The sequence below is a fragment of the Pygocentrus nattereri genome, chromosome 2, assembly GCF_015220715.1.
Source record: "Pygocentrus nattereri isolate fPygNat1 chromosome 2, fPygNat1.pri, whole genome shotgun sequence".
Lineage (NCBI taxonomy): Eukaryota > Metazoa > Chordata > Actinopteri > Characiformes > Serrasalmidae > Pygocentrus > Pygocentrus nattereri.
In genome coordinates this window covers 18,170,431-18,193,860 of record NC_051212.1, presented here as the reverse complement: position 1 = coordinate 18,193,860, position 23,430 = coordinate 18,170,431, and the positions used below count along the sequence as shown (strand labels likewise).

Genomic DNA, 23,430 nt, shown 5'->3' with positions numbered 1-23,430 from the left:
GAAATGAAACCACTGCTCTATGCTGCTTAGAGGGACTATAATTCCTAGACAAGTGCAATGAAAGTGAATTCCAAGTATTGAAACCAAAGGGGCAACCTGGGTAGAAACATTTTAAGTGGTGACCATGTCCAAAATGACCACGCTCTAATTCATAGTGCTTGAGTAGTTCTGCTTGCTTAGACATTACAATGCCACAGCTTTTACACTAAGACTTTAACTTGACAAGCACACATAAAACAAATAGTCTTATAGTTCAATACAAATATAAAATCTGCATCATAACAGTGCACTCACCAGAGACTTAGAACATGCCCCAGAATCTTTAAAAAGTAGCACTCAGCAGCCTTGTTAAGCCTTGAGCTATGAACAGAGAGGGCATTTAAATAAAATTAAAGACTTGAACAAGCAAAAAATGAAAGAAGCAAGAGTTTTCTTTATTTACAATTTTGAAGTTTAGAAGTCATCTTATAAAAAATGTGTCCTGTCGGACATCACAGTGCATTATTTTGGCAGAAATCTAATGGCCTCACAGTAATATGTATTATTAGCTATTTGTTGTAGTCCTTTGAGCATTATTTTAGTTTAAAACCAATTATGATATTTAAGCCACACCATGGTTATTTTAATCAACATGGTTATCAGGAATCCCTAATCAGACAATGTGTTTAACACACATACAGTTTGACTGAACATAAGGTAAACCCCATCTTGTTAACTCCACAGGGGGTTACATGAGCAAAATATTATCTCACCCCAATTGCAAGCTCTACAAACACTGAAAACGTTTGGAAAACTGTAAAACCCCTAAAAACAATTCATCTAGCCTTCCAACCAGTGTTATAGTTGATGATCAGCTGGTATCTGATCAGAAGGAAATCTTTAGAATATTAACACACATTTTGCTGTAGCTGGTCACATTTTACCAATTCATATCTGCTGTTAGCTCAAACTGATATCAACTCTACTGTTAGCCAGAGCCATGGTCTTTTCACACTCCAGCCCTTCTCTCCAATCATAGTAGCTAAATCTCTTACTACTATTAGTCCACGAAAAACTACTGGTGAAGATGGGCTGGTGTAACAAGACAAAAAGGTCCAGACACTCATGACAAAAAACTAAAGATGAGGCTTTAATATCAAAGGGTTTAACAAGAAACGTGGTCAGTAAACAGGTATGGGTCAAATCCAAAATAGCAAAAAGGCACAAAAGTGCAACCATAACCAGAGGGCAAAGACAAAAGGGAAAAAACAGAAAAACAATCCAAACACAAAAAGGCAAATCACAAAAACTCAGGAGAAACACCTAGTAGCTCTACAGGAGAAGCAAGACTTCACAATCTGGCTAAGCTAAAGCCCGGGCTTTAAATGAAACTAAACAAGTCATGTGACGTGGAACACAATTGAACAAAGTTAGTATTCAGGAAACTGTGAGTGCTGATTGGAGTATGAGGGAAGGTCAGGAGTCACATGAGTCACATGATCTCTCAGAGGATTCTGGGAGATGAAATCTGAGTGTGCCTCAGAGACAGAGGGATGCATGACAGCTGGATCCTTACTTCTTGAGTCTAGCAGCCCCAATTACTTTAGACCACATAATATTTTAATCTCTCTGTTTTATCATGCAGAATTCCCAGGATTTGAAAAATGGCTCATGTAACTGCAAAAATGACATGAAGTTTGATAATTAAACAGGACTGAATTTTCATATACAAATTATTTGTTGACTATTTAGTAGAAATTCAAACATTTTAGTTAAACAGGACAAATTTGAGATTGGTCTTGAGAAAATTGTGTCCTGTTTAATTATCAATCTGGCTTTAGAGAAAGACACAGCAACATCTCTGCTACCACACTAATTTTAAATGATCTCTATATGCCTATATACAGGAAGAAGCATTGTGCTGCCATTTTTATTGATGTACCATGGTAAGATTGGTACCATGAGGTTCAATGTTGTGAGTTTTATTCACTTTATATATTAATGAACTTGCTGCCTCTGCCTCAGACTGCAAAGTACACCTGTATGCAGATGACCTGGTTTTATACTGTTCAGCTGACTCTGTTTAGGTTGCAATAAGAAAACTGCAGTGCTTATTTAAACATCTCTATTACTAATAATAACTTGCATTACTTATAGAAAAACTGTAGTTTATTATATTTTGTTTTCCATTGCTGTAAAACGCAGTAAGTCACCTGAGATATAAAAGTCATATCTCTGCTGTGTCTTTCCTAATAACACTCCTACTTATGATAACATCACTGTAATGCACAGCTTCTTGTGTCTTTTTGCTTTAATCTGTTTTAAATGCTGTATCTTTTCAAAATGGAGATTTAGTCTGACAAAGTCCATGTTTACCATATTTCCATATAATAAGATTCTAAGTGCAGCTGGACCGAGGATGAAGACTGAGTTTGCAATGACAGGTAAAATGCTTTGGTAGCATTTCAGTGAAAAACAGCGTTCATAAGGATGACAACCCACATCAGCCTTTCATGACTTAACACAAGCATACATAAACATTTAGAAAGGCTTTTTCCAAAACATTTTTGATGAAGTAGATTTGAGGCAGATGAAAAAACACAGGGGTATAAATACTTGGATAATTCAGAGGATTTAAAGGCCAGTACAATGCCACCAAAATCAGGTTTCACTCAGACAAACTCTAATATACAATCTAACATGTAAGATGTAGTGCAGTGAGGTAGTCTCAGTGTCAGAAAGCATTACACAACACTCTGAACTTAGCCAGTAATATACGCATTAAATAAAATTGTTTATTTACACACACACACACACACACACACACACACACACACACACACACACACAATAAGACTCGAGCTATGCCATGAAATCCAGGGGTGTAAAGAGTACTGAAAATCCCTACTTAAGTACAAGTACTGTTACTGCAGTGATAAATTACTCAAGTCCAAGAAATAATTGGTAAATACAATTACTCAAAGAAAAGTAAATAAGTAGTTAGTTGAAGAACTACTTAAGTACACAGTTACTGATTTACTTTTTTGTATTTCTGCTATCACAAACTGAAAATATTTCTGAGCTGACTCTGCTACATCACTGGAAATAATCTGTACAGAAAAACATTAAAGCAAAAGTCTTAAGACTTTTGTTCAGGAACACCAGCAATTTACCCACTTTTTTTATACTATAATATATTTCACTGGTAATCATCCTGATCACTTCATACAGAAATCAGACATTACAACTGTCTTATAGTAAAAGGCAGGGCCCACAGGTATTACTTAAAATGGTAGACAGAGCACATTACAGCTCAAACAGTTTTCATCTGGTCACACTATAATGGTGTTCAGCTTTGTTGACTGACCGGCTATAGTATGCCACCACTCGCTTTCCTTCAGCCCCTACCAGAGCAAGAACAGCTCCAATCCAGTCACTGCTGGATGAATGCCAATTTATGGTCAAGTAGCTTGTGAACAAGGTGGTCATCAACCAGAGCCTTCTTGAGGTCAAAAAAGGCCTTCTCTGTGTTCATATGTTGGTGAGTTGGTGAGGCAGTTTTCAGACCATTTGAAGTCCTCAGCTTTTAAAGTGAGTCCATAGCAGCTTAAAGAGAAATTCAGCAACACAGGAGATGCCAAATGCACACCTCTGGTAATAAGGGGCTTATTCAAGAAAACTTCAAAGCTGGTTGGTTTTCAGGTACAGACCAGTCCCTCACCATTTGGACTTTGCCACTCACTGTACTTATGCTTGCCTACTCCTCGTTTATGCTTAAAAATGCTACCTCCCTCCACAAAAAAAAAGACACTTTTCAGGATGAAGTTTCAGGCTTGCTACAGACACTCTAGTCCCTGTCATAGCACTCCCAGCACTGACTGAAAGGAGCTGCCATGACTACACCTCTAGGGAGCTGGAGCAGTCTCAAGAGGTGGCCTTTCTGCATACAACCACCCCCAAGAGACCTTAAGTTCAGAACATGGGGTTCATACAGATTTAACAGAGCATTCAGGTTCAGTCATCTTTGTGATCCAAGCTGGACTGCTTTGCTTGGGGTTGCCACCATCCATTTTGTTCTGCTGGGAGCATCATACTGGCTGCACCAGCTCTGAAAATCTCTTTCTGGCCTTTTCATGCCTCTGGTCACACTCTCAGTGTGATGTGCTAGTACTCTCAGGGACTGAGATGCTCTTATGCTTGCCGTCACCTGCTAAATCTTCATGCGGGTGCAGTAAAGAAAATCACATCTCAGCTGCCATACTTTCTGCAGTCTCTCAGATCCAGGCTTTGTGACAAGACACCACACTAATCTTTACCAGTGCCGTCCCTCTTGGCTCTTGCTGTAAATGTCCTCCTCAATTTGAATGGCTTTGTGGTCAATGGAAAGTATTCTCTGTGATATGTTGGTGAGCTAATTCCTTTAGCAACTAAGCTAAAACACAATAACACATCATACCAGGGACAGCCAGCTCAGAGGTTTTGCTTCTGATATTCAATGTAGTGACCTCATTTGAAACAAACTAAAACCCGTTTAAGAACAATAGTTTATTGAACTTTGTGAGGCCATAGTTCAGATCAAAAAGAAAATCAACCACCACTATCTCTCACATTTGCACTCCAGAGAACCTCAGCTCAGAAATGGAAAAAAATTGTTTTCACCCAGCTCACTAATCACCAGGATGCCCAGACCCGGCCAACACAAGCCCCTCTGTTTTAACTATAGGTGATTCCCTGCATTATGTTAACTGTCATAAATTCAAAGAAGAGAAAGAGCGCTGCAGTTGGTTGCATGTGGGTGTTACAAGGAAGTTCCCTGTGAAATCCATTTGAAACATAGTCTTATTGTTACAGGATGGCAGGGAGGTGGACCCAAGCACAGAACTAAAACCCATCAAAAACAAACAGGCAACACCTAGAGTGTACAAGTGGCAATGGTCAACGTAACTCACAGAAGTCGGGGAAAAAGCGTAGGAATGACAAACAAAGGCGACACCACAACCGGTGTGCTCAAACAAAGGCTGAGTAGAATGGGAAACAAAGATAATGAGAACACAAAATACATGATTATGAGAGGAAAGTTGTATGCTTCCCTTCACTGGTTTTCTCTTAGAACAAACACCTCTTGTATGGCTGCAGTGCTATATATATATATATATATATATATATATATATATATATATATATATATATATATATATATATATATACACTGCTCAAAAAAATAAAGGGAACACTTAAACAACACAATATAACTCCAAGTAAATCAAACTTCGGTAAAATCAAACTGTTCACTTGCAACACTGATTGACAATCAATTTCACAGCTGTTGTGCAAATGGAATAGACAACAGCTGGAAATTATTGGTGATTAACAAGACACACTCAATAAAGGAGTGGTTCTGCAGGTGGGGACCACAGACCACTTCTCAGTACCTTTCTGCTTTTGGCTGATGTTTTGGTCACTTTTGAATGTTGGTGGTGCTTTCACACTCGTGGTAGCATGAGACGGACTCTACAACCCACACAAGTGGCTCAGGTAGTGCAGCTCATCCAGGATGGCACATCAATGCGAGCTGTGGCAAGAAGGTTTGCTGTGTCTGTCAGCGTAGTGTCCAGAGGCTGGAGGCGCTAACAGGAGACAGGCCAGTACACCAGGAGACGTGGAGGAGGCCGTAGGAGGGCAACAACCCAGCAGCAGAACTGCTACCTCTGCCTTTGTGCAAGGAGGAACAGGAGGAGCACTGCCAGAGCCCTGCAAAATGACCTCCAGCAGGCCACAAATGTGCATGTGTCTGCACAAACGGTTAGAAACTGTTGACTCCATGAGGATGGTATGAGGGCCCGACGTCCACAGATGAGGGTTGTGCTCACAGCCCAACATCACGTTGCACCACAGACGTTCCAGGAGTTGGTGGATGCTTTAGTCCAGGTCTGGGAGGAGATCCCTCAGGAGACCATCCGCCACCTCATCAGGAGCATGCCCAGGCATTGTAGGGAGGTCATACAGGCACGTGGAGGCCACACACAATACTGAGCCTCGTTTTGCCTTGTTTTAAGGACATTACATCAAAGATGGATCAGCCTGTAGTGTGTTTTTCCACTTTAATTTTGTGTGTGACTCCAAATCCAGGCCTCCATTGGTTAATAAATTTGATTTCCATAGATGATTTTTGTGTGATTTTGTTGTCAGCACATTCAACTTTGTACAGAACAAAGTATTCAATGAGAATATTTCATTCATTCAGATCTGGGATGTGTTATTTGAGTGTTCCCTTTATTTTCTTGAGCAGTATATATATACATTTATGGCAGGGTTCTGCTGTCTAAGGCTATATATCATATCTGCTGTACCTAGCACTTTCTCTTCATATGGACATTAAGTTGTTAAACCTATTGACCCTTTACTATTTAGATTTATTTGAAAAAAGAAAAATATTACTTTTTTTTTGATAATCACTGTCTGTATAATATGTTACTAAGTTCTTCTTAAGTGTATCTCTTCAATGTTCAATGCCCCTTCTGCAAAAAGGAAGATTAATGAATTTAACATTTATTTTACTACTGTCCTTACAGAAAAACAAACATATTGAATATTTACACACTATTGTTTTGTCTTCTAGGACAGTTTCAAAAATTCATAAAGCTTAAACCTGATTTTAAACTTTTTTATTTTGAGTCTCTTTACCAGTTGTTAGGCAACATGTCAAGGCCTTTGAACAGCAAACTGCTAAAACTCACAGCGTACTGAATACTTTGGTTGGTAAATTATGTGTTTTGACTTAATTCATTAATTAATTGTATTTATATTATTATGTCTTCCCCAAAAGTGTGTGTCTTGTGGTAGTAATAATAATAATAATAATAATAATAATAATAATAATAATAATAATAGTAAACAGGCTCGGACGCCAAGGCCAGGCGACGCCCCTGTACTGCACCGCAGGGGGCGACTAAGTGGGATAAAAGTTGTGGACACAAACTGATGCAGATCGACTCGTTTATCTATTCGTGAAATGGGTCTTGAAGAATGGCCACATAAAACATTACTGTTCTATACGCTGACCAAGAGGGCACGTTCCTGAAAGTAAAGAGTGACCATATCGTTTGTGGAAGTGTTGTGCAGAGGGCCTGGAGTGAAAGTGAAAGCATACAGTGGGTCGCCGCCTCTCCTTTGACATGTAGGCTGGTAGGACGCACAGGGCGCTGCGTTCGGAGTGGAGTGAAATGTTTAAGGCAGGTCATTAAATTACAGTGGCAGTTCAAATCTGAAGATGTCCGTCTTCCAGCACGCGGTGTTTTTTGAGGCGAGTGGCCTCTCAAATGACGACTTGAGAAGGATTGGACAGTACTTTCACATCAGGCGGCGGTCGGGCGGGGGGGACTGTGGGGAAGTGGAGCAAGTCGGAGAGAACACCTACAAGATCGCCTTCAGAGAGCAAGCAGGTTAGTGAGGGTGTGGGTTTCAGACAACTGGCTGCGCTTCGTCTCTCATTAATGACTGAACCGTCGTGTAAAGCTGCTGTGCTTTGTGCCCGCTGGCTGGGCTGTCAGTGTGATGTAAAAAGTTGAAATGTTCATTAATTTTGTTTGTTTTCATTTTTCAAATGAAAGACCAGGAACGAGTTTTAGGCAAAACAGAGCACACAGTCCCTGTAGCCAGTCAAAGAAATCTGCACATCTTGCTTCGTCGCCATGATAAAAAACAACCATCCTCCTCAGAGGATCGGCAGGTAATGCACGTCATTTAACAGGCATGTGGTTCGACCAGTGCGAGCACATGTTTCGCTCTTTCACTGTAGGGGCTGATCTCAGTGTGTACTGCTAACAAACACGTCTGCAGGAAATGAAAACAAAAATCAGCTGATTTAAAAATCAGTATCTGACACAAAATGAGCTGGATCTATTTTCTCGACTCCTTGTTTTGTTGAAACTGGATTTATTGGATTTACTTCCTCATTTTTTGAGGTCAAGTATAAAGTCCAAATGTGTAATAATAACACGTTAAATATAAATATTAATATATTTTTACTTCAACAGATTGCTTTCATTTGTTTTTTTTTTTGGTCCAATTAAAATCCAGTAGACAGAAAATGCTTAGATGTATCTGAAAAGTCTGAAAATTATTGAATTGTCACCATAAACACGTATATTTTCTGCTTTCATGGTAATGTTTTAGTGTTTTTAATTTATATAATTGTTAATTACATTTTCAATTTAAAACTGATTTAATTATTTAATTATGCTCAAAATTAGCTGAAATCATCACTACTAAAACAGTCACCACCAAAACATTTGGTAAAGTTTGGGTGGTGTTTTGATTGTTTTAGTAGCAACAAAGTGTAAAGTTCAATAATTTGTTTTAATAAAATTAATGCACACACACATACACACACACACACACACACACACACACACACACACACACACACACACACACACACACACACATATATATATATAAATATATATATATATGTGTGTGTGTGTGTGTGTGTGTGTGTGCATTAATTTTATTAAAACAAATTATATATAAAGCAATATATAAAGCACCTTATGTCAAAAAGCTGTTTGTCTGATCAGATTTATTTGCTCAAAAAAAAACAAGTAGTGTTATGTATGTAACTGTTAATGTAAGCATTTCCAAACCTCTCCTGAGGACACTCAGGATACTCCTGATACTTACAGTATTACATCCTCATATATATATATATATATATATATATATATATATATATATATATATATATATATATATATATATATATATATATGAGGAAAAAGATGCTTAAAAGAAGTTAAGAATCCCCAGTGGGGGGTGGTGGTGTGGATAGTGGCCCGGGGTTTAAAGAAAAAATAAAATTAAAAAAAGACACCAGCAATATGTTCTTCCTTCAAAACTTTAGCAAGAGTTATTGACAGCGCTCTTTCTTTATAAAGTTTGCGTTTTCCTTTTAAAACCGTAGAAAAAAAAAAACATCTTACTGCCACAATAAATGTAGAATATAATTTCCAAAAAAATTGGGATGCTATGCAGAATGTAAAAAAAAAGTAGAATGCAGTGATCATATAAACCATATTTTTAAAGTAAAATACTACAAAGAAAACTTTGTTTGTTTTTTTTGCTAAATATATGGCCATTTTGAATTTGATGCCAACAACATCTATCCATCCATCCATCCATCCATGAAGGAGAAGAGGTAGACCTCAGAGAAGGTTTATGGATGTAGTAAAGGTGGACATGGAGATGGTTGGTGTAAAAGAGGAGGCGGTGGATAGGGCAAGATGGAGGCAGATGGTCCGCTGTGGCGACTCCTAAAGGGAGCAGCCGGAAGAAGAAGAAGATGTTGTCTTGCTACTATTTTTAATGAAATATTTGGCTTAAATGATTTGCACATCATTTCAGTTTATTTAAATTTTTTTACATCCAGCTTCTTTGGAAATGGAAACAATTAAGTTTAAAGAATAACCTGGGATCTACAAGAACCTAAACATAACACATAGTTGATAAATAACTGAAGTATGGGAGGTGGGCCATGCCTGAAGCTTGTCCAAACTAGTGAGAGTTTCTAGCAATTATTAGCATTTTATACTCTAATTCACTCATTTCTGTTTTCAGATGGCCTCTGGAGGTAAGCCCGTGGAAAAGACTTTGAAACTGGACCCTTTTTTATTGCAGTTCCTGAAAGAGAGTGCAGCAGCAAGCTCAGACTTGGAGAAGAGTCTTGCCTTTCTGTCCAGTTCCTATAAGTTAGACCTTTTGTCTGAGAAGGTAGTTGTAATCAGGGATCAGGATGAATCAGCTGAAGATGATGTTGCCCAGCAGAAGTGGGAAGCAAAAGTGGAAAAGTTATTTTCAGACCTGCAGGACCGCTATCTTATTCGTTTTGAGGTGGAGCCTGAAAGGCTAAAGATCCTGAAGCAGAACCCCTTCCCACCCAGTGACTACCTTAAAATCTATAGAGAAGGTGGTCTAACAGTGATTGTTGGAGAGAATATGGAGATGGAGAAGTTCTTAAAATTCATGGATGAGTTGCAGTTGCAGCAGCAGGTCTATAAAGAGTATGCCCTGACTGACACGCAGTACGCTCTTGTGAAAGAGCAGTTTGAACAGGAGATGAAGGCAAATTTTTCAGGAATCAAAATTGTAAAGGACAGGCCAAACTATGTTGCACTGAAAGGTCTTGAAGAACAAGTTCAGACTGCTGGCAAAAAGCTTCAAGGGTTAGTGAATCAGATTCAAGAGAAAAGGATTCAGCTTCATCCTGCGCTCACAGCATTCTTGTCATCAAGTGGTGCAGTGCAGAAGTACCAGACACGATTCCAACAGAGTCTGCGTAGGCCAGTTTTGCTTGAGACCAGAGGTTCAGACCTGGTCCTGCTAAGTCTGTCTACTGGGGCTCTACAGGAAGCAGCAACTGCAGTGCAGAGGGACGTGTGCATGGAATCAATGCCACTGGAACGAGCTGAAGCAGAGTCACCAGGAATAGACACTCTGAAAGAAGCTTTGAGGCAAGCCTTGCAACAAGCTAACCATGGAAGTACAAATGTGAAAGTTACGTATGAACCAGGAACAAATATTGACCCCAGAATGAAGGTGCAGTTGGTGGGCTACAATGCTGATGTCTCCACATTAAAAAATGTCATACAGGACTACAAGGAGAACCATGCAGAATGCAGTGACACTTTGCCTCTACCCTTACCAGAAATGGTAGATAACATCTCAGACCTTCTTTCACTAGTAGTAGTGAAGAAGGGTGATGTGAATCTAGTGGCCTCACACTTACCAGGCCCATGCATTCGACTCTCAGGACCACGTCGTGAAGTAAACGACATAAAAGAGAAGCTGAGTATAGCTATTGGCTGTCTTGTCTGGGACAAAATTGAAGTGGATGGACCAGGGGCTGTGCAGTTCTTTCAAGGGGACGGTTTAAAGACCCAATCATTAGTGCAAAATTCCTTTCAGGTTCTGATAATACCAGAATATACTACAAGAAGTAGTCCTACAGCAGCCATACACAGAGCCATACACAGCCTCCCTAATCTATCCAGTGCCATATCTACACCCCAAACTCCTTCTGATTCATCGTTGGCCCTTGAAATTGTATTAGGGGGTCTTGAAGAACAACAGGTAAAGCTTATAATGAATTATTCCTAAGTATTCTACTAAAGTCCTAGTCAAGTACTGCTGCATCTGACAACTTTTGGTACAAAAACATAAATGAAGATTTTCAAACAACAATATACACTTAACAATGATTGTTCTTCAAGGGTTCTTTAGTAAAGAAAATGGTTATATATAGAACCATGAATGCTCAAAGAACCCATTGCTGGATGAAAAGGTTCTTTGCACTGTGAAAGCATTCCTCAGATTGAAAGAGAATATGCTGTAGATGGTCCTATATATATGAAATTTATGAAAAGGCTTCTATATGGCACCAAAAATAGTTTTTCTATTGTTACAAGCTTGACATCGAAAAAATAGAAAATTTTTATAAAGTTTCTATATGCAACCATTTACATCTCCATCTGAAGAATACTTTTATGATGCAAAGAACCCTTTAATCATGCAAAGTGTTCATGGCTCTACATACATTTTTTTTTACTAAAGAACCCTTGAAGAACCGTCATTGGCAAAAAAGTTTGCCATGGTCTATTGTAATAAACAAAGACTATGTTGGGCAGCAGTACAAGTTTAGGGAGATCCTAAAGTAATCTTGAAGGATTTGTTTTGTCATATTACATACATTTTTGATAAATATCAAAGTAATAATGCAGATTGGTTTGGAACAGGCTGATGTACTTGTTGTCCCCATGTTGAAAAACACCCTGAACTCAACAAAAATTGGGATGTGCTTGTTGGATAAAGCTGGACAACAGTTGAAAACCAATTTTGATACAGCCAAAGGAAGACGCAGAATAACTCCTGGAGATGTGCTGGAGGTAGATGGGACTCCACTGGGGTGCAGCAAGGTGTTCTTTATTGAGTGCGTGTCTTGGAGTGGAAACACAAATGATGGCGAAAGGGTAAGAGTTACTGTAGAGAAAGAGTGAACCAGGCAAAATTATCTATAATTATCTGAATCGACTCAAAAGGAAGAAATCCTGGGAAATTTAGTGACACTGAATTTTGCTTAAAGAACTGGGAAATATGCATGTTTGAGGTAGCATCTCACAAGCTGCAAGATCATGGCAGTAGCAGTCTGTGAAATAGGTGATGAACATCTGTGAACATATGCGGTGAACATTGTGTTCTATGTAGGCATTCCTCAAATTGTGCATGTCTTTTAGGGGAGAAATAGGAAAAATGCCCCCCTTAAGATCAGTGTTCACTTATTGTAAACTAAACCACATCTTTCCATGATCATTTTTAGCATATACAGGATGATGATTCATGAATCTTATCATATGCAGTTGATCAGAGCACATAACAAATGCAGTCAGGTGCCTAACTACCAAATTCACATGCAGTCATCTCCAGTACATAATATACATAATGTATAATAATCTGATTCCAAAAACTTATGGGTGAATAGGTCCCACAGATGCAGTGATTCAGATATATTGTCTAAATTAGTTAAACTGTAGCCATTTAGTGAATGTCAATATTAGATTTGACCCCATCATTTTGTCAAGAGATAAATTGGGAGGCATCTTAGCTTAGGGGGCTTCTTCACCAAGTCACCTTACATAAGCTTTCCTAATATCATACATATTGTGTTCTGAAATCATGCATATTGATTTCTTTATGGATCATTATGGGACATAAATTTAAACTGTGGCCCTACAATAAAAACCTATTTAAAAACTAATTAGTATTTAGACTGTAGGTATTCACTAGAATATGTTGTAATCTATTTAATCTCAAGGCATCAATTGAGATAGTAATAAGCTAAATATAAGTAATAAGCTAAATATATAAATATGCTGTCCCACATTTTCATGCCACTTCTGAAAAAAAAAAAGTTTTAGTCCATAGGCGGAGCCTTATTTTGGAGCGGGAATGAGACTATATCCCTGTCCCTCATGACCACATGGCAAGCACTTAGATCGCACTGTTTTGAATGTGTCCCAAAGTCTGAAAATCAGTCTGTAACCTTAAGAATTGTCACTATTGAAACGCCTATTTTCTTCAGTTAAGTAAACCTTTTTGCATATTAAGGAAAACTAAAATTTTATGTGTGAACAGCTTTTCAAAGCTATGTTTGCTAGTGATGTACTGGCTACTGTTTTTGAGTTATCTTTTAAATTAGCTAAATTTGTCACTACTGAAACATTTATAGGTAATCATTTATTTTAAAAAATAAACATGATTAATGATTCACAAATCTGTAAAACTCTGAAATGTTTCTGAATTCTGATTTTGAACTAATGCAATAGAATGATTCAGTCCTCCATAAAATGTGCAGTGTGCCTGTCCAGCCCCATTGAAATGATGCTGCTAATTTACTATAGCTAGTTGACTCTGCATTAGAGGGCTTATTAATAAGTTAAGAAGTTAAATTGAGTGTGATAGTAGGAGAGAATATGAAAATAAATGTGCAAACTATGGGGTCATCTGGATTAGGAATAGGAACAACTGCTGTAATGTAACCAGTGTGTTACTAATGCTAATGTGTTACAGGCACTACGCTATGGCCTGGAGAGAGCCCTATCACTAACTGAGCAGCAGGGTTGTAGCTCTATTGCTATGCCGGTAATCGGATCTGGGCCGGCTCTATCAGTACCTGTCAAAGATGCCACTTATATTCTGACAGAGACTATTGGCAGGTCTACATTCAGTGGCACTATACGTATTGCCATAATGCCTAATTATGCCAATTCTGAAGAGGTAAAGTATTTCTAATATTTTCAGCTGATTATTCAGAAAAGTTTTCTTTGCTGCTAACTGCCAGCAATTAATGTTCTATTAATAATAACATTATAGTCCCACTCTTATGAAATTACTTTTGGTGCTCTTCTTATATGAAAATCATGAAAATCAGCTGTACACATATTTTTCCACTGTTGCTAGATCTACCAGGCAGTCTTCACAGGGCTGAGTGCACAAATGGTGGATCAGACAGGGCAAGGTATGTCCATTCGTTCAAATATAATCTATAATATGTAGTGTAATTACCAGCCTTAGTGTCTATGCACATATACGTTCATTTGATCCTCTGCAAACATATTCCCCTTATCTAATTTCACTGGCTGCCACAGCTCTTTTTCAGTCTCTAAGCTCTGAAATTGATGAAATCACCATCCCAGCGGGCAGGTGTCAGCTCCATCTAGTGTTTGGTGACATCAGTAATGAGATTACCGATGTTGTTGTAAACACCACAGACTTTAGTGACTTTCGAACAGGTACTGTCTTTTGCTAAATATCAAATGTATCCATTTCATTCCATTATATCATTCTAAATGGTGTGCTATTTTAAAAGTTTATGAGTGGACAGGTTCCTTTATTATGAAATATGCGTTTTTCAGATGTATGCAATGACATCCTGACTGTTGCTGGGCCACAAGTGCAAGCTGCTCTAGCAGGAGGTAAGAAAGAGTAGTGACAATCAGATTTTATACTGCAAAATTTTGTTTTCAGCCCATTAGTGGGGCTCATTTAAGACTACAGTGGAGGACAACTGCAACAGAGGTTTGTCAGTGTTGTTTAAAGGTTTCAGAGCTTGTCTGTGACAATTTCTGTATTTTATTTGTGCTTTAAAATCTGGCCTTGATCCCACAACTTAGTTGCTGAAATCAAAGTGCAGTTAAATGATCCACAGCACTGTTCCTGTTTAATATGTCGCTATTGATTGCTATGACAATATGTAGATTGTGGGGTTGCATTTGAGAAGTTTGAGTACTTTCTCATAATCTTTTGCTCTAGTGCAAGTAAACAAAGGAGAGATCTTCACCACCCAACCTGGAAACTTCCCCTGCAAGGAGCTCATGCATGTGTGTGGAGAAAGGGACGCAGGTGTTATCAAAGGACTGGCACGAGATATAGTGTCAAAATGTGAAAGAGACGGTTACCAATCAGTAGCAATTCCTGCCATCTGTGCCGGTTAGTAACCCCAATTTTTAACTATAATCAGGGTTGGGCAGCCAGTATGTACAATAACCTGTTGTGAAAAGTATTCAATTTGAAATCCTTAAAATGCTTGATACATGCATACTTATGACTGCACACATCAACTAAATCCTGCATTAATGCAGCAATATATTAAAAAGTGTTCAGCATATGGACCATGGAATGTACTTATAGGATGGGCCAGGCACATTTGCTTATGATATGATACATCCCCCCCAACACCACCATTTTTAGCTGCAAGCTTAATTTTTTAATAGGCTTATCTTGTACACCTCCACAAAAACTCTTAAAACTTCCCTCAGCTTGAACGAATAAAATATAAAAAAGAGCTGTTGCTTATTGAAAATTAAATAAAGCAAAATGAATTAATTAAGTGTATAAAAAGTAAATGAAATATTTTTTAACAGGCATATTGGGAAATTTGCCGCTTTTACAACTGCACTATAATAAAGACTTTAAATGCAATATAATTAAACATTTTGGCTTAAACAGATATTGCAATCTATGTTATAACAGAACACATTTTGCAAGCACATATAATGACTGTGCTGAAACTTTACAATTAGCCTAGCAACTGACAGCAATTCAACACTCACACTGTATTGTGCAATTACAGTAGTTTACTGTATATCTAAACACAGCTCAATACTGTATGTGTATATTTTTGCTGCACTCCTGTATTTCTAATATACATATCATTATGTGCTCTTTTGTGAATCTACAGCTGTCTGAGTGCCTCAGCTTTACCACATCATGTAATATAACATGTAACTCTTCACTCTCATGTGGGATCCAGGTTCCCCCCCAAATTTGAACCCTGGATGAGTTGGTGCAAAGATTAGCACAGTTCACAGCTTCTGAAAGCTTCACAGTTTAATCTTGAATAACAACCACTCTGTTGAGCCATGTAGGAAAAGGAGGCCTGGAGGCACGCTTGGTAGCTCAGTCCATTCTCCAGGGAGTGAAGGATGCTGTGATAGGTGCTAACTTCAGACAACTCAAAACAATTCGGATTGTCATCCTGAAAATCAATGTCTTCTTGGCATTTAAAGAAGTGGCACAGCAGCTCTTCGGCACATTCACGCAGGCGACAGGTGGGAATATAGCAATGTGTATAAAAATTATATTAGATTTAACTTTAAACTCAAGTATCTTTTGTATCTATTTTATAGCTGTCCTAGCTAGCATTAAAAATGCAGTGAATGATGTCTCAGTAGAACAGAACAGAGTGTTAATGTATCACTGTCTTTGTTTTTTCTAGCTCCTGCACCACTAAGACCTTTCAGAGCTGCCACTAGAGGGCACCAACCACCATCTTTGGCCATAGATCTCAGCTCCCTTGTTCAAGCCCTGCCACACCAACAGAGGAGCAGAGCTAAGTTTCTTGTCATAGGCTCATCTGCAGAGAATGTCTCAGACGCCTGTCAGGAACTTCGTCAGGCGTACGAGAGAGCGTGCTCATCTCAGTCATTCTCTGCAGATGAACTCCGATACCTGGCTCCTGATGAATTTGGCCGTATCACCAGTAATATGGAATCTCTGGGTATCCTGATAAACCAGAGTAGCCGAAATGATTTGGTAGTATGCGGACTGACAACTGGAGTAAATGAAATGACCCGCATGATGCAAGGGGCTCTTCTTAGACAGGTATGGAGTAGAATTAAACGTAGTGTGATGTACAGAATTAAAAAAAAAAGATTCAGTACCGTATTACTGTTCAATTAAGGATAGCATTATGATTTGATATTTTGGATGTCATCCGATATGTTTTTTTTCTAACAGGGCTCATACAAAACCAAATTTTCTTCTCTGTTTTAAATAAGAGTCTGATGCAGTGTAAGCATTGTTTCAAAACATACCATTCACTCCCCATGCAGTCTATATATGCCAGTCAAGCTCCAAACTGCCCATTCATTATTTTTGTCATGTCACAAAACCCAACACATTTACATATATCTGCCCATTTCATCTGCAGCAGAGAATGAGACACAATATGGAGCAGCTGATCAGGACAGAGCTCATTTCTGTATATCAGTTCAAAATGTGAATTAAAAAAATAAAAAGGTATAAAGAGAGGTTGAAATTGTCATGTAAAAGCTAATTACTACCGTATTTGGTAATAAACCTGGAAATTAAACAGTGGAGGTTGGTGGGGGGGGGGGGGGGGGGGGGGTCCCTGGTTGGTCTATGAGGTGGCTGTGTTGATGCATGCTATTTTCACAATGCATTTTTGTGAAGATTATTACTATAGTTTTTACTGCAAGTATTACTAGTATCATATAACTTCATATCTGTATCAATAGATATGATTTTTACATTTAACGCCAGCACATCATCATGCAAAGCATCATGCATAGTCCAGAAATTCAAAACTATTGTTTTTCATGGAGGTGCACATATTGGTGCCAACATTCAGAGTGTTAAATGTGTTTGTGTGCTGCAGCATGCTGCGCATTATTCTTTCATCTGTATATTAAATTAAACCCAAAATAAGACTCCTGAAAGCCATAGATGATGACCTGAAATCTGGCTTGAAATTTAATTACACTGAGAAAGTCTTATGGATAAATAGACAATTATTTAATAATTCTGTCAACATTACAGCCTAGTATTTTTCACCTCGTCACTAAAAAAATGAGCTAATACTAAAGTGGTATGTTTTTGCTCATTGTATTAATTAAAATATATATTGGTAAATATATGGTAAAAAAATATTTAGTCACCAAATTACACTTCAGTTTTCCAGACATTAGCATTTCAGATTCAGTCTGTGTGAGTTTTTCTGAGAACATTCTAAAGCTGAAAACTATGAAAACCTATGCAGTTTTCACTGCTTGTAAGTTAGAATTTCCCACCGCCAACTAAAAAAAAAAGTCAACTGTAAAATGTAAATTCGGAAAGTTGGGATGGTGTTCACAAGAGATCAGCATATGACATCTGAACAACCTGACCATTTACATAGTCTACAGCAATAAAGACACGTCTCTACTTGTTAAATGATATCAGTTTTCGATCGGTCAACATACAAACAGTAATTTGTTAAATCTATAACACTGACCATAAAGTTCACATATTTAAGAAAGTAAATATATAATGACAGTCATATCACTAACTTTAACATTCCTGCAGAAAACCCACACCAACCTATTGAAATGAACTATTTTCAAATGGAGTGCTTCACTTACGTTTGTGTAAAGGTTCTGTGCTCCCAGTGAAATGACTGATCATAACCACATTTTTCTGCTTTGTGTGTACACTTTAGGTGACAGAAAGAGAACAGGACATTCTTTTTGGCCGTTTCAGCTGGTGCATTCTGGGATCACGGGGTGACTGGGAGAGACTGCCCAAAAAGGCCCATCACCAGCTAGAATACAACAACTTATTGGGAGGGGTGAAGGACGCACAGGGACAGATGTGGGCAGTAAATCTGACAAAAATGGAGGCCACAGCAATTGCAATTGCAATTCCAAGGACAGTGACCAAGTTGAAACGACTGGAGAACCTTTCAGGTGCAAGCCTATGTATTTTAGTCCATTTTATATTAAAATTATTTAACTTTATAAAGTAAAGATTATGTTGTTTTGTGTCCATTTATTAGATTTCTCTTTCCCTCTGTACTGGGACAGCATGGACCCAGGAGAAACCCTAAAGCTGGTATGTCTGACCTCCAGCTCTGCTGAGTTCCAAAGGGTGAAAGCAGACTTCAAGAGAACAGTCCACAAAACAGTGCTCAAAGTAAGTCTTCAGTGTTAGTCAGTGACTTAGTTGATAGGAATGTTAACGTAGACCAAACAGTAAAGAACATTGCATCAGTTGACTGACTCACATCTATAAAGTGAAATGAGCAGTAGCTGATGTCAGATGCTCATGGAGCATGAAACAAAAACAAGTGGGCAGTGAAAAAACACGAAATATTATAGAAGTATTTTGTGTCTCCACAGATTGAGCGCATACAAAATGTGCACCTCCGTCGGGCTTATGAAGTACGCAAGAAAGAGCTGCAGGATAAGAATGGGTCTCAAGGGGGAGCAGGAGAGAAAGTTCTATACCATGGAAGCAAAGAAGAAGCCTGCTCATCTATACAGAGGACTAACTTTGATCGCAGATTTGCAGGGCAAAATGGTAATAATTGACTGAAATGTGTTTCTATAAAGACATTTAAGAGCTTGTTTTAGTTCGAACATTTCAGTTGTCACAGCTTGATTGATAAATATGATAGACTAATTGGTAACACTTCAGTTCAAGGTGGAATTACAATGTTTTGGTAATGAGATCAATCAATATACAGACAGTTATTGGTAAAATCTATAACACTGATCATAAAGTTCACAAGGTAAATATATAATTCATAATATATAATATATAATAGTCATATCATATCACTAACTTTAGCTGACTAGCATGTTGCTAACAGTACTTACTTTAATGGAGCCATCTATTTTCATGCACTTTGTGTTTAGAAAGCAAAGAGAAAATTCTGAGCTCTGACTTCGCACTTCCAAGCCAGTTTATTATAATTTGTTATAATGAAATTTATTTTCTATAATTGCTGTGATTATATCATGGCTAATCAAAATTATTATACTCTCCACCAAACTCTGCATTGCTTTCTTTGCCCTCTTAGAAAACATAGCTATCAGCCATTGCATCCGCCTTCAGCCTTCATTGCATCAGCTTGATGTCAACATACCAATGTTTAAATTTGAAGCTCCAATTGTGGCCAAATTAAGATTAATTCCTGATGTTACGACACTGTGGGACAATGCCTGTTTGGTAATTTTATTGGCCAAACTTGCCTACCGACTGGCCTGTCCAATCCTGCCAATGCCACTGATTATACATCATAATGTTTTGTACAACAGTTTATTAATAAAGTGTCCATTATTATGCCTGTATTAAGCCTCATCAACCAATAGCTGATAAATAATTGTCAATCAGTAACAAATGGTAATTACCTGGCTTCCCATTACCTGACTGATTTGCTTTAATTGCTTAAAAAATTAGTAATTTATAGCAAGTTACTCACCAGCTACTGGCTTAATAAGGCTTACTAGGCATTATCGTGTTATTCACTCTTTCCCCTCTTTTTATTGTTCATCTCTCCTCTTCTTTACTGCCTTGCAGCAACAAGGTTTGGTCTTGGAACATATTTTGCCGTAAACGCCAGCTACTCTGCCCATCCCACTTACTCTGTACCTGCCGCAGACGGCACACAGCTTATGTTTGTTGTCCTTGTCCTCACGGGTCACTTCGCTCAGGGAGAGAGTAACATGAAGACTCCACCTCCCCGCTCCTCTCAGGACCCCAGTGACCGCTTCGACAGCGTGGTTGACAACATGCAGAATCCTGAGATGTTTGTGGTGTTCCACGACTGCCAGGCATATCCAGACTACCTCATTACATTCAAATGAAGGTGCTTCTACATCTCCTGGCTGAATTTAAGACACTTATTCTTTAGCTAATGCAATGCTTTTTGATTTTGACATCCAACAGGCTAGACTGAAAAAGACATGCAATAATAAGTGATGCCATTGTCAATCTCTTTGAATTATGATTTCATCTTGCTCTGATGCTTAGATTTAAGTGCCTATAGCATCTACATTAGTACATTTGTCACAGTCATTCAGTGTTCCTATAAGTTGAATTTTGGACAATGGTAACAAGACAAAAACAAAAGAATAAATACCAATAGACAAGCATTATATTATGAATTACAGCATAAATACATTATTGGGTAACACTATTTGAGAGCTACTCACAAAGGGATCTTATAATACATGTTTAAGCAATGATTGATGTATTTATAAAGAATACTTGAATGGTTTCATTGCAAAATGCACAATAGGTTTTCTTTTTTGTAATATAAACCTAAATTCACATTACCCAGCTAAAGTGGAACAAATCTAATTATTTTTTCCAAATATGACTCTGATCTGATGTTTTCAGAGCTATGTGTACACACAAATCAGATCTTTTCAGTCTGATCTGAGCCACTTTCATGGTGTTGCACTGTTGGTTATTGCTTCACCTCATTGACATCATGGAATCATTGCATTATTTAGCGAAATGGTGGGTAGAATACTATTAGCACTCTGAGAAAGGCCTTGTGCTGAAAGTCGTCGGTGTTGAATTCATTAAATCTGTTCATTGAATATACCATGAATGTATGAGTGCTGTCCCATTTTCTATTCTTCAACTCTCTTTTTTGGATTCAACTCTTTATAAGTCCTTTTTTGATGAGGAGGTTAGCCTTTTGATTTATTTATTTTTTTGGCTTATATAGTGTGTTCCTAATTAGGCCTTTGTATTTCAAGTTCTATCATGTGGGAATGTTTATAACAATTTTATAAAATGAACAAATGATTCTTAGCTTAAGGTCCTTTATGTGAAAACAAAAATGCTTTATAAATAGGTTATTCAATGCTTATGCAGGTGTTATAAAGTCCCTATATAGGCAGCCTTCACATGTAGTGTTACCCATTATTGTGTCAGTTTTTGTCCTTTCTATATTCCTTGTTGCCATACATCAACCCAAAGACATGTTTGAAAGTGGGAGTGAGTCAGCTTTTCCATAAACTATTCCACATAACATGGAGGACAGTTATCATGAATTCTCTTTTCAGCTATTATCAAGTTATGCATAACATATGAATACACTGCTGATGTCCTACAAGATTAGTTTGACCACTGCTGCAGTTGTTGGTGAATGTAATCCTCACAGCAATAGTTACTAATGATAAGCATAGAAGTAGTTATTGATGACAGCATGGGCCACATGGTGCATCATGGAATACACTGGTCTTATTTTCCTGTAATTTTGGTATGGGATAATGCACATTGTTGGGGGGTCTTTACAAGACGTTATTTGTGTAATAGATCACAATTCATTAGAAGAGTATATCTTTTCTCAGAAAGGGGATTCAGACTGTCGGGAACATTTTACAGGCTACTTTGGAAATCCAGTGCTTTCCTGTTTATGATTTGTTCATATTATGCCTGTTAGTCTAACATATTATGTTCAGAAAACTACTAAAGGGTGAAGGAGTCATAGCTTATCTTTAAGCCTTATTATGTTGATGTGATAGAACTGCTCTTATTCCAGAAAAATATTTTAGGTAAGATTACTTTTATAATGTATGATCTAAAATGCCTTCAAGATGTTTACAGTTTAGCTTCAAATGTTGTTTGCAGAAATTGCTAATTCACTGGTTTGCTAGAAATTATTGACATAAATGATGTTAGTTTATTCTTTATCAATTATTATTCTTAGTGTTGTACTCATACCAAGTTGATACTTCAGCTCTGTTCAGTCATTTTGTAAACAGTTTGAACAATGTATTAGATATGATTCAGAACCAGAGGGTGAAAACTGATAAAATTTTGCTCAATATAAATTGAATAGATGTTTTTACTTGAAGTTTTTCATGGTGAGTTGGCATGGGATAAGCTGCATGTAAGCTTTAGTTGTGTAAGACATCCCATAGTCATTAAGAGCTTCCTCCATGGTTCTCAGCTTAGTCACCTCATTTAAATATAAGTCATTTATTGTTCAGACAAGAGTTTGGAATGGCTTAAATCACTGCTTTCATCCGTTATATGCTTCTAGGAAACGTTTTTATTTCTTAATCTTGATAGTTCCCCATATAGACACATTATATTAAACAAATACATTTTACAGTTTTTTAGCAGTCATTATCATAAAATGTTACACAGTGTGAAAGACTGAAGGCCTTTCTTTTCATTTTTGAAACTGGAGGTCAGTTTCTTGGTTTATAATACATACTTTGTGTTGTGAGATAGATTGACCTGTTACTGTTTCCAATGTGACATACAGAAAAAGGGACCATAGGTATAGTATATTATCTCACACAAAGCCTTAAGGATCTCAATGGAGCAAAAATCTGTTCTAGTTCACGTGAGTCTGGAAGACGCAACACGACTTCATTTTACAATATCTGTCCCATGCAATGAGCAGCCATTGGCTTCTGAACTGGTGTATTTCAAAACTCCAGTTTCACTTCTCAATATGAACTGTCAAGAGTGACTGTCTCAGTTGTGAACACCTCTGTACTCTTTATGATGATTTTTTTCTAATAAACTGCCATATAAAAAAATTGGGCTTCAGTTGCCTTATGAACAATTTAAAGTTTTTTTTTGTTATAGAATATGGAGAATTTGAGTTATTTTAGTATGGTTTAAATAACATTGCAATGTATGAAATATGACTGCAACAACTGATGAATATTATCAATATTCAGTGTTGAAAATAATAAAAAAATGTTGGCAACAAATTATGCTATTGAATAGTTTGCTAGTGATGTTTGCCCTTTGGATTTATATCAGGAAAATGTAGTTAGTGGAGACTGCAGTGTAAGATCATGCAAA

General features: G+C 37.6%; 1 protein-coding gene across 2 annotated transcripts; it reads left to right on the top strand.

Annotated features, from left to right (window-relative positions):
- The first annotated feature begins 6,949 nt into the window (after nucleotides 1-6,949).
- Nucleotides 6,950-23,159, top strand: LOC108411082 (protein mono-ADP-ribosyltransferase PARP14-like). 2 transcript variants are annotated; one of them, XM_017682466.2, is made up of 15 exons: nucleotides 6,950-7,421; nucleotides 7,590-7,708; nucleotides 9,595-11,106; nucleotides 11,769-12,002; nucleotides 13,600-13,806; nucleotides 13,990-14,047; nucleotides 14,178-14,321; nucleotides 14,445-14,504; nucleotides 14,842-15,018; nucleotides 15,957-16,139; nucleotides 16,307-16,692; nucleotides 18,308-18,554; nucleotides 18,644-18,780; nucleotides 18,987-19,167; nucleotides 20,170-23,159. In XM_017682466.2, exons 1-15 carry the CDS (start codon nucleotides 7,250-7,252, stop codon nucleotides 20,454-20,456), a joined length of 4,104 nt encoding a protein of 1,367 aa, XP_017537955.2. In that variant the 5' UTR covers nucleotides 6,950-7,249; the 3' UTR covers nucleotides 20,457-23,159. The 2 variants fall into 2 exon arrangements, 1 of the variants encoding a protein (XP_017537955.2); XR_005129350.1 differs by lacking the exon at nucleotides 20,170-23,159 and having other exon boundaries at nucleotides 18,672-18,780; nucleotides 18,987-19,128.
- The last annotated feature ends 271 nt before the right edge of the window (nucleotides 23,160-23,430 follow it).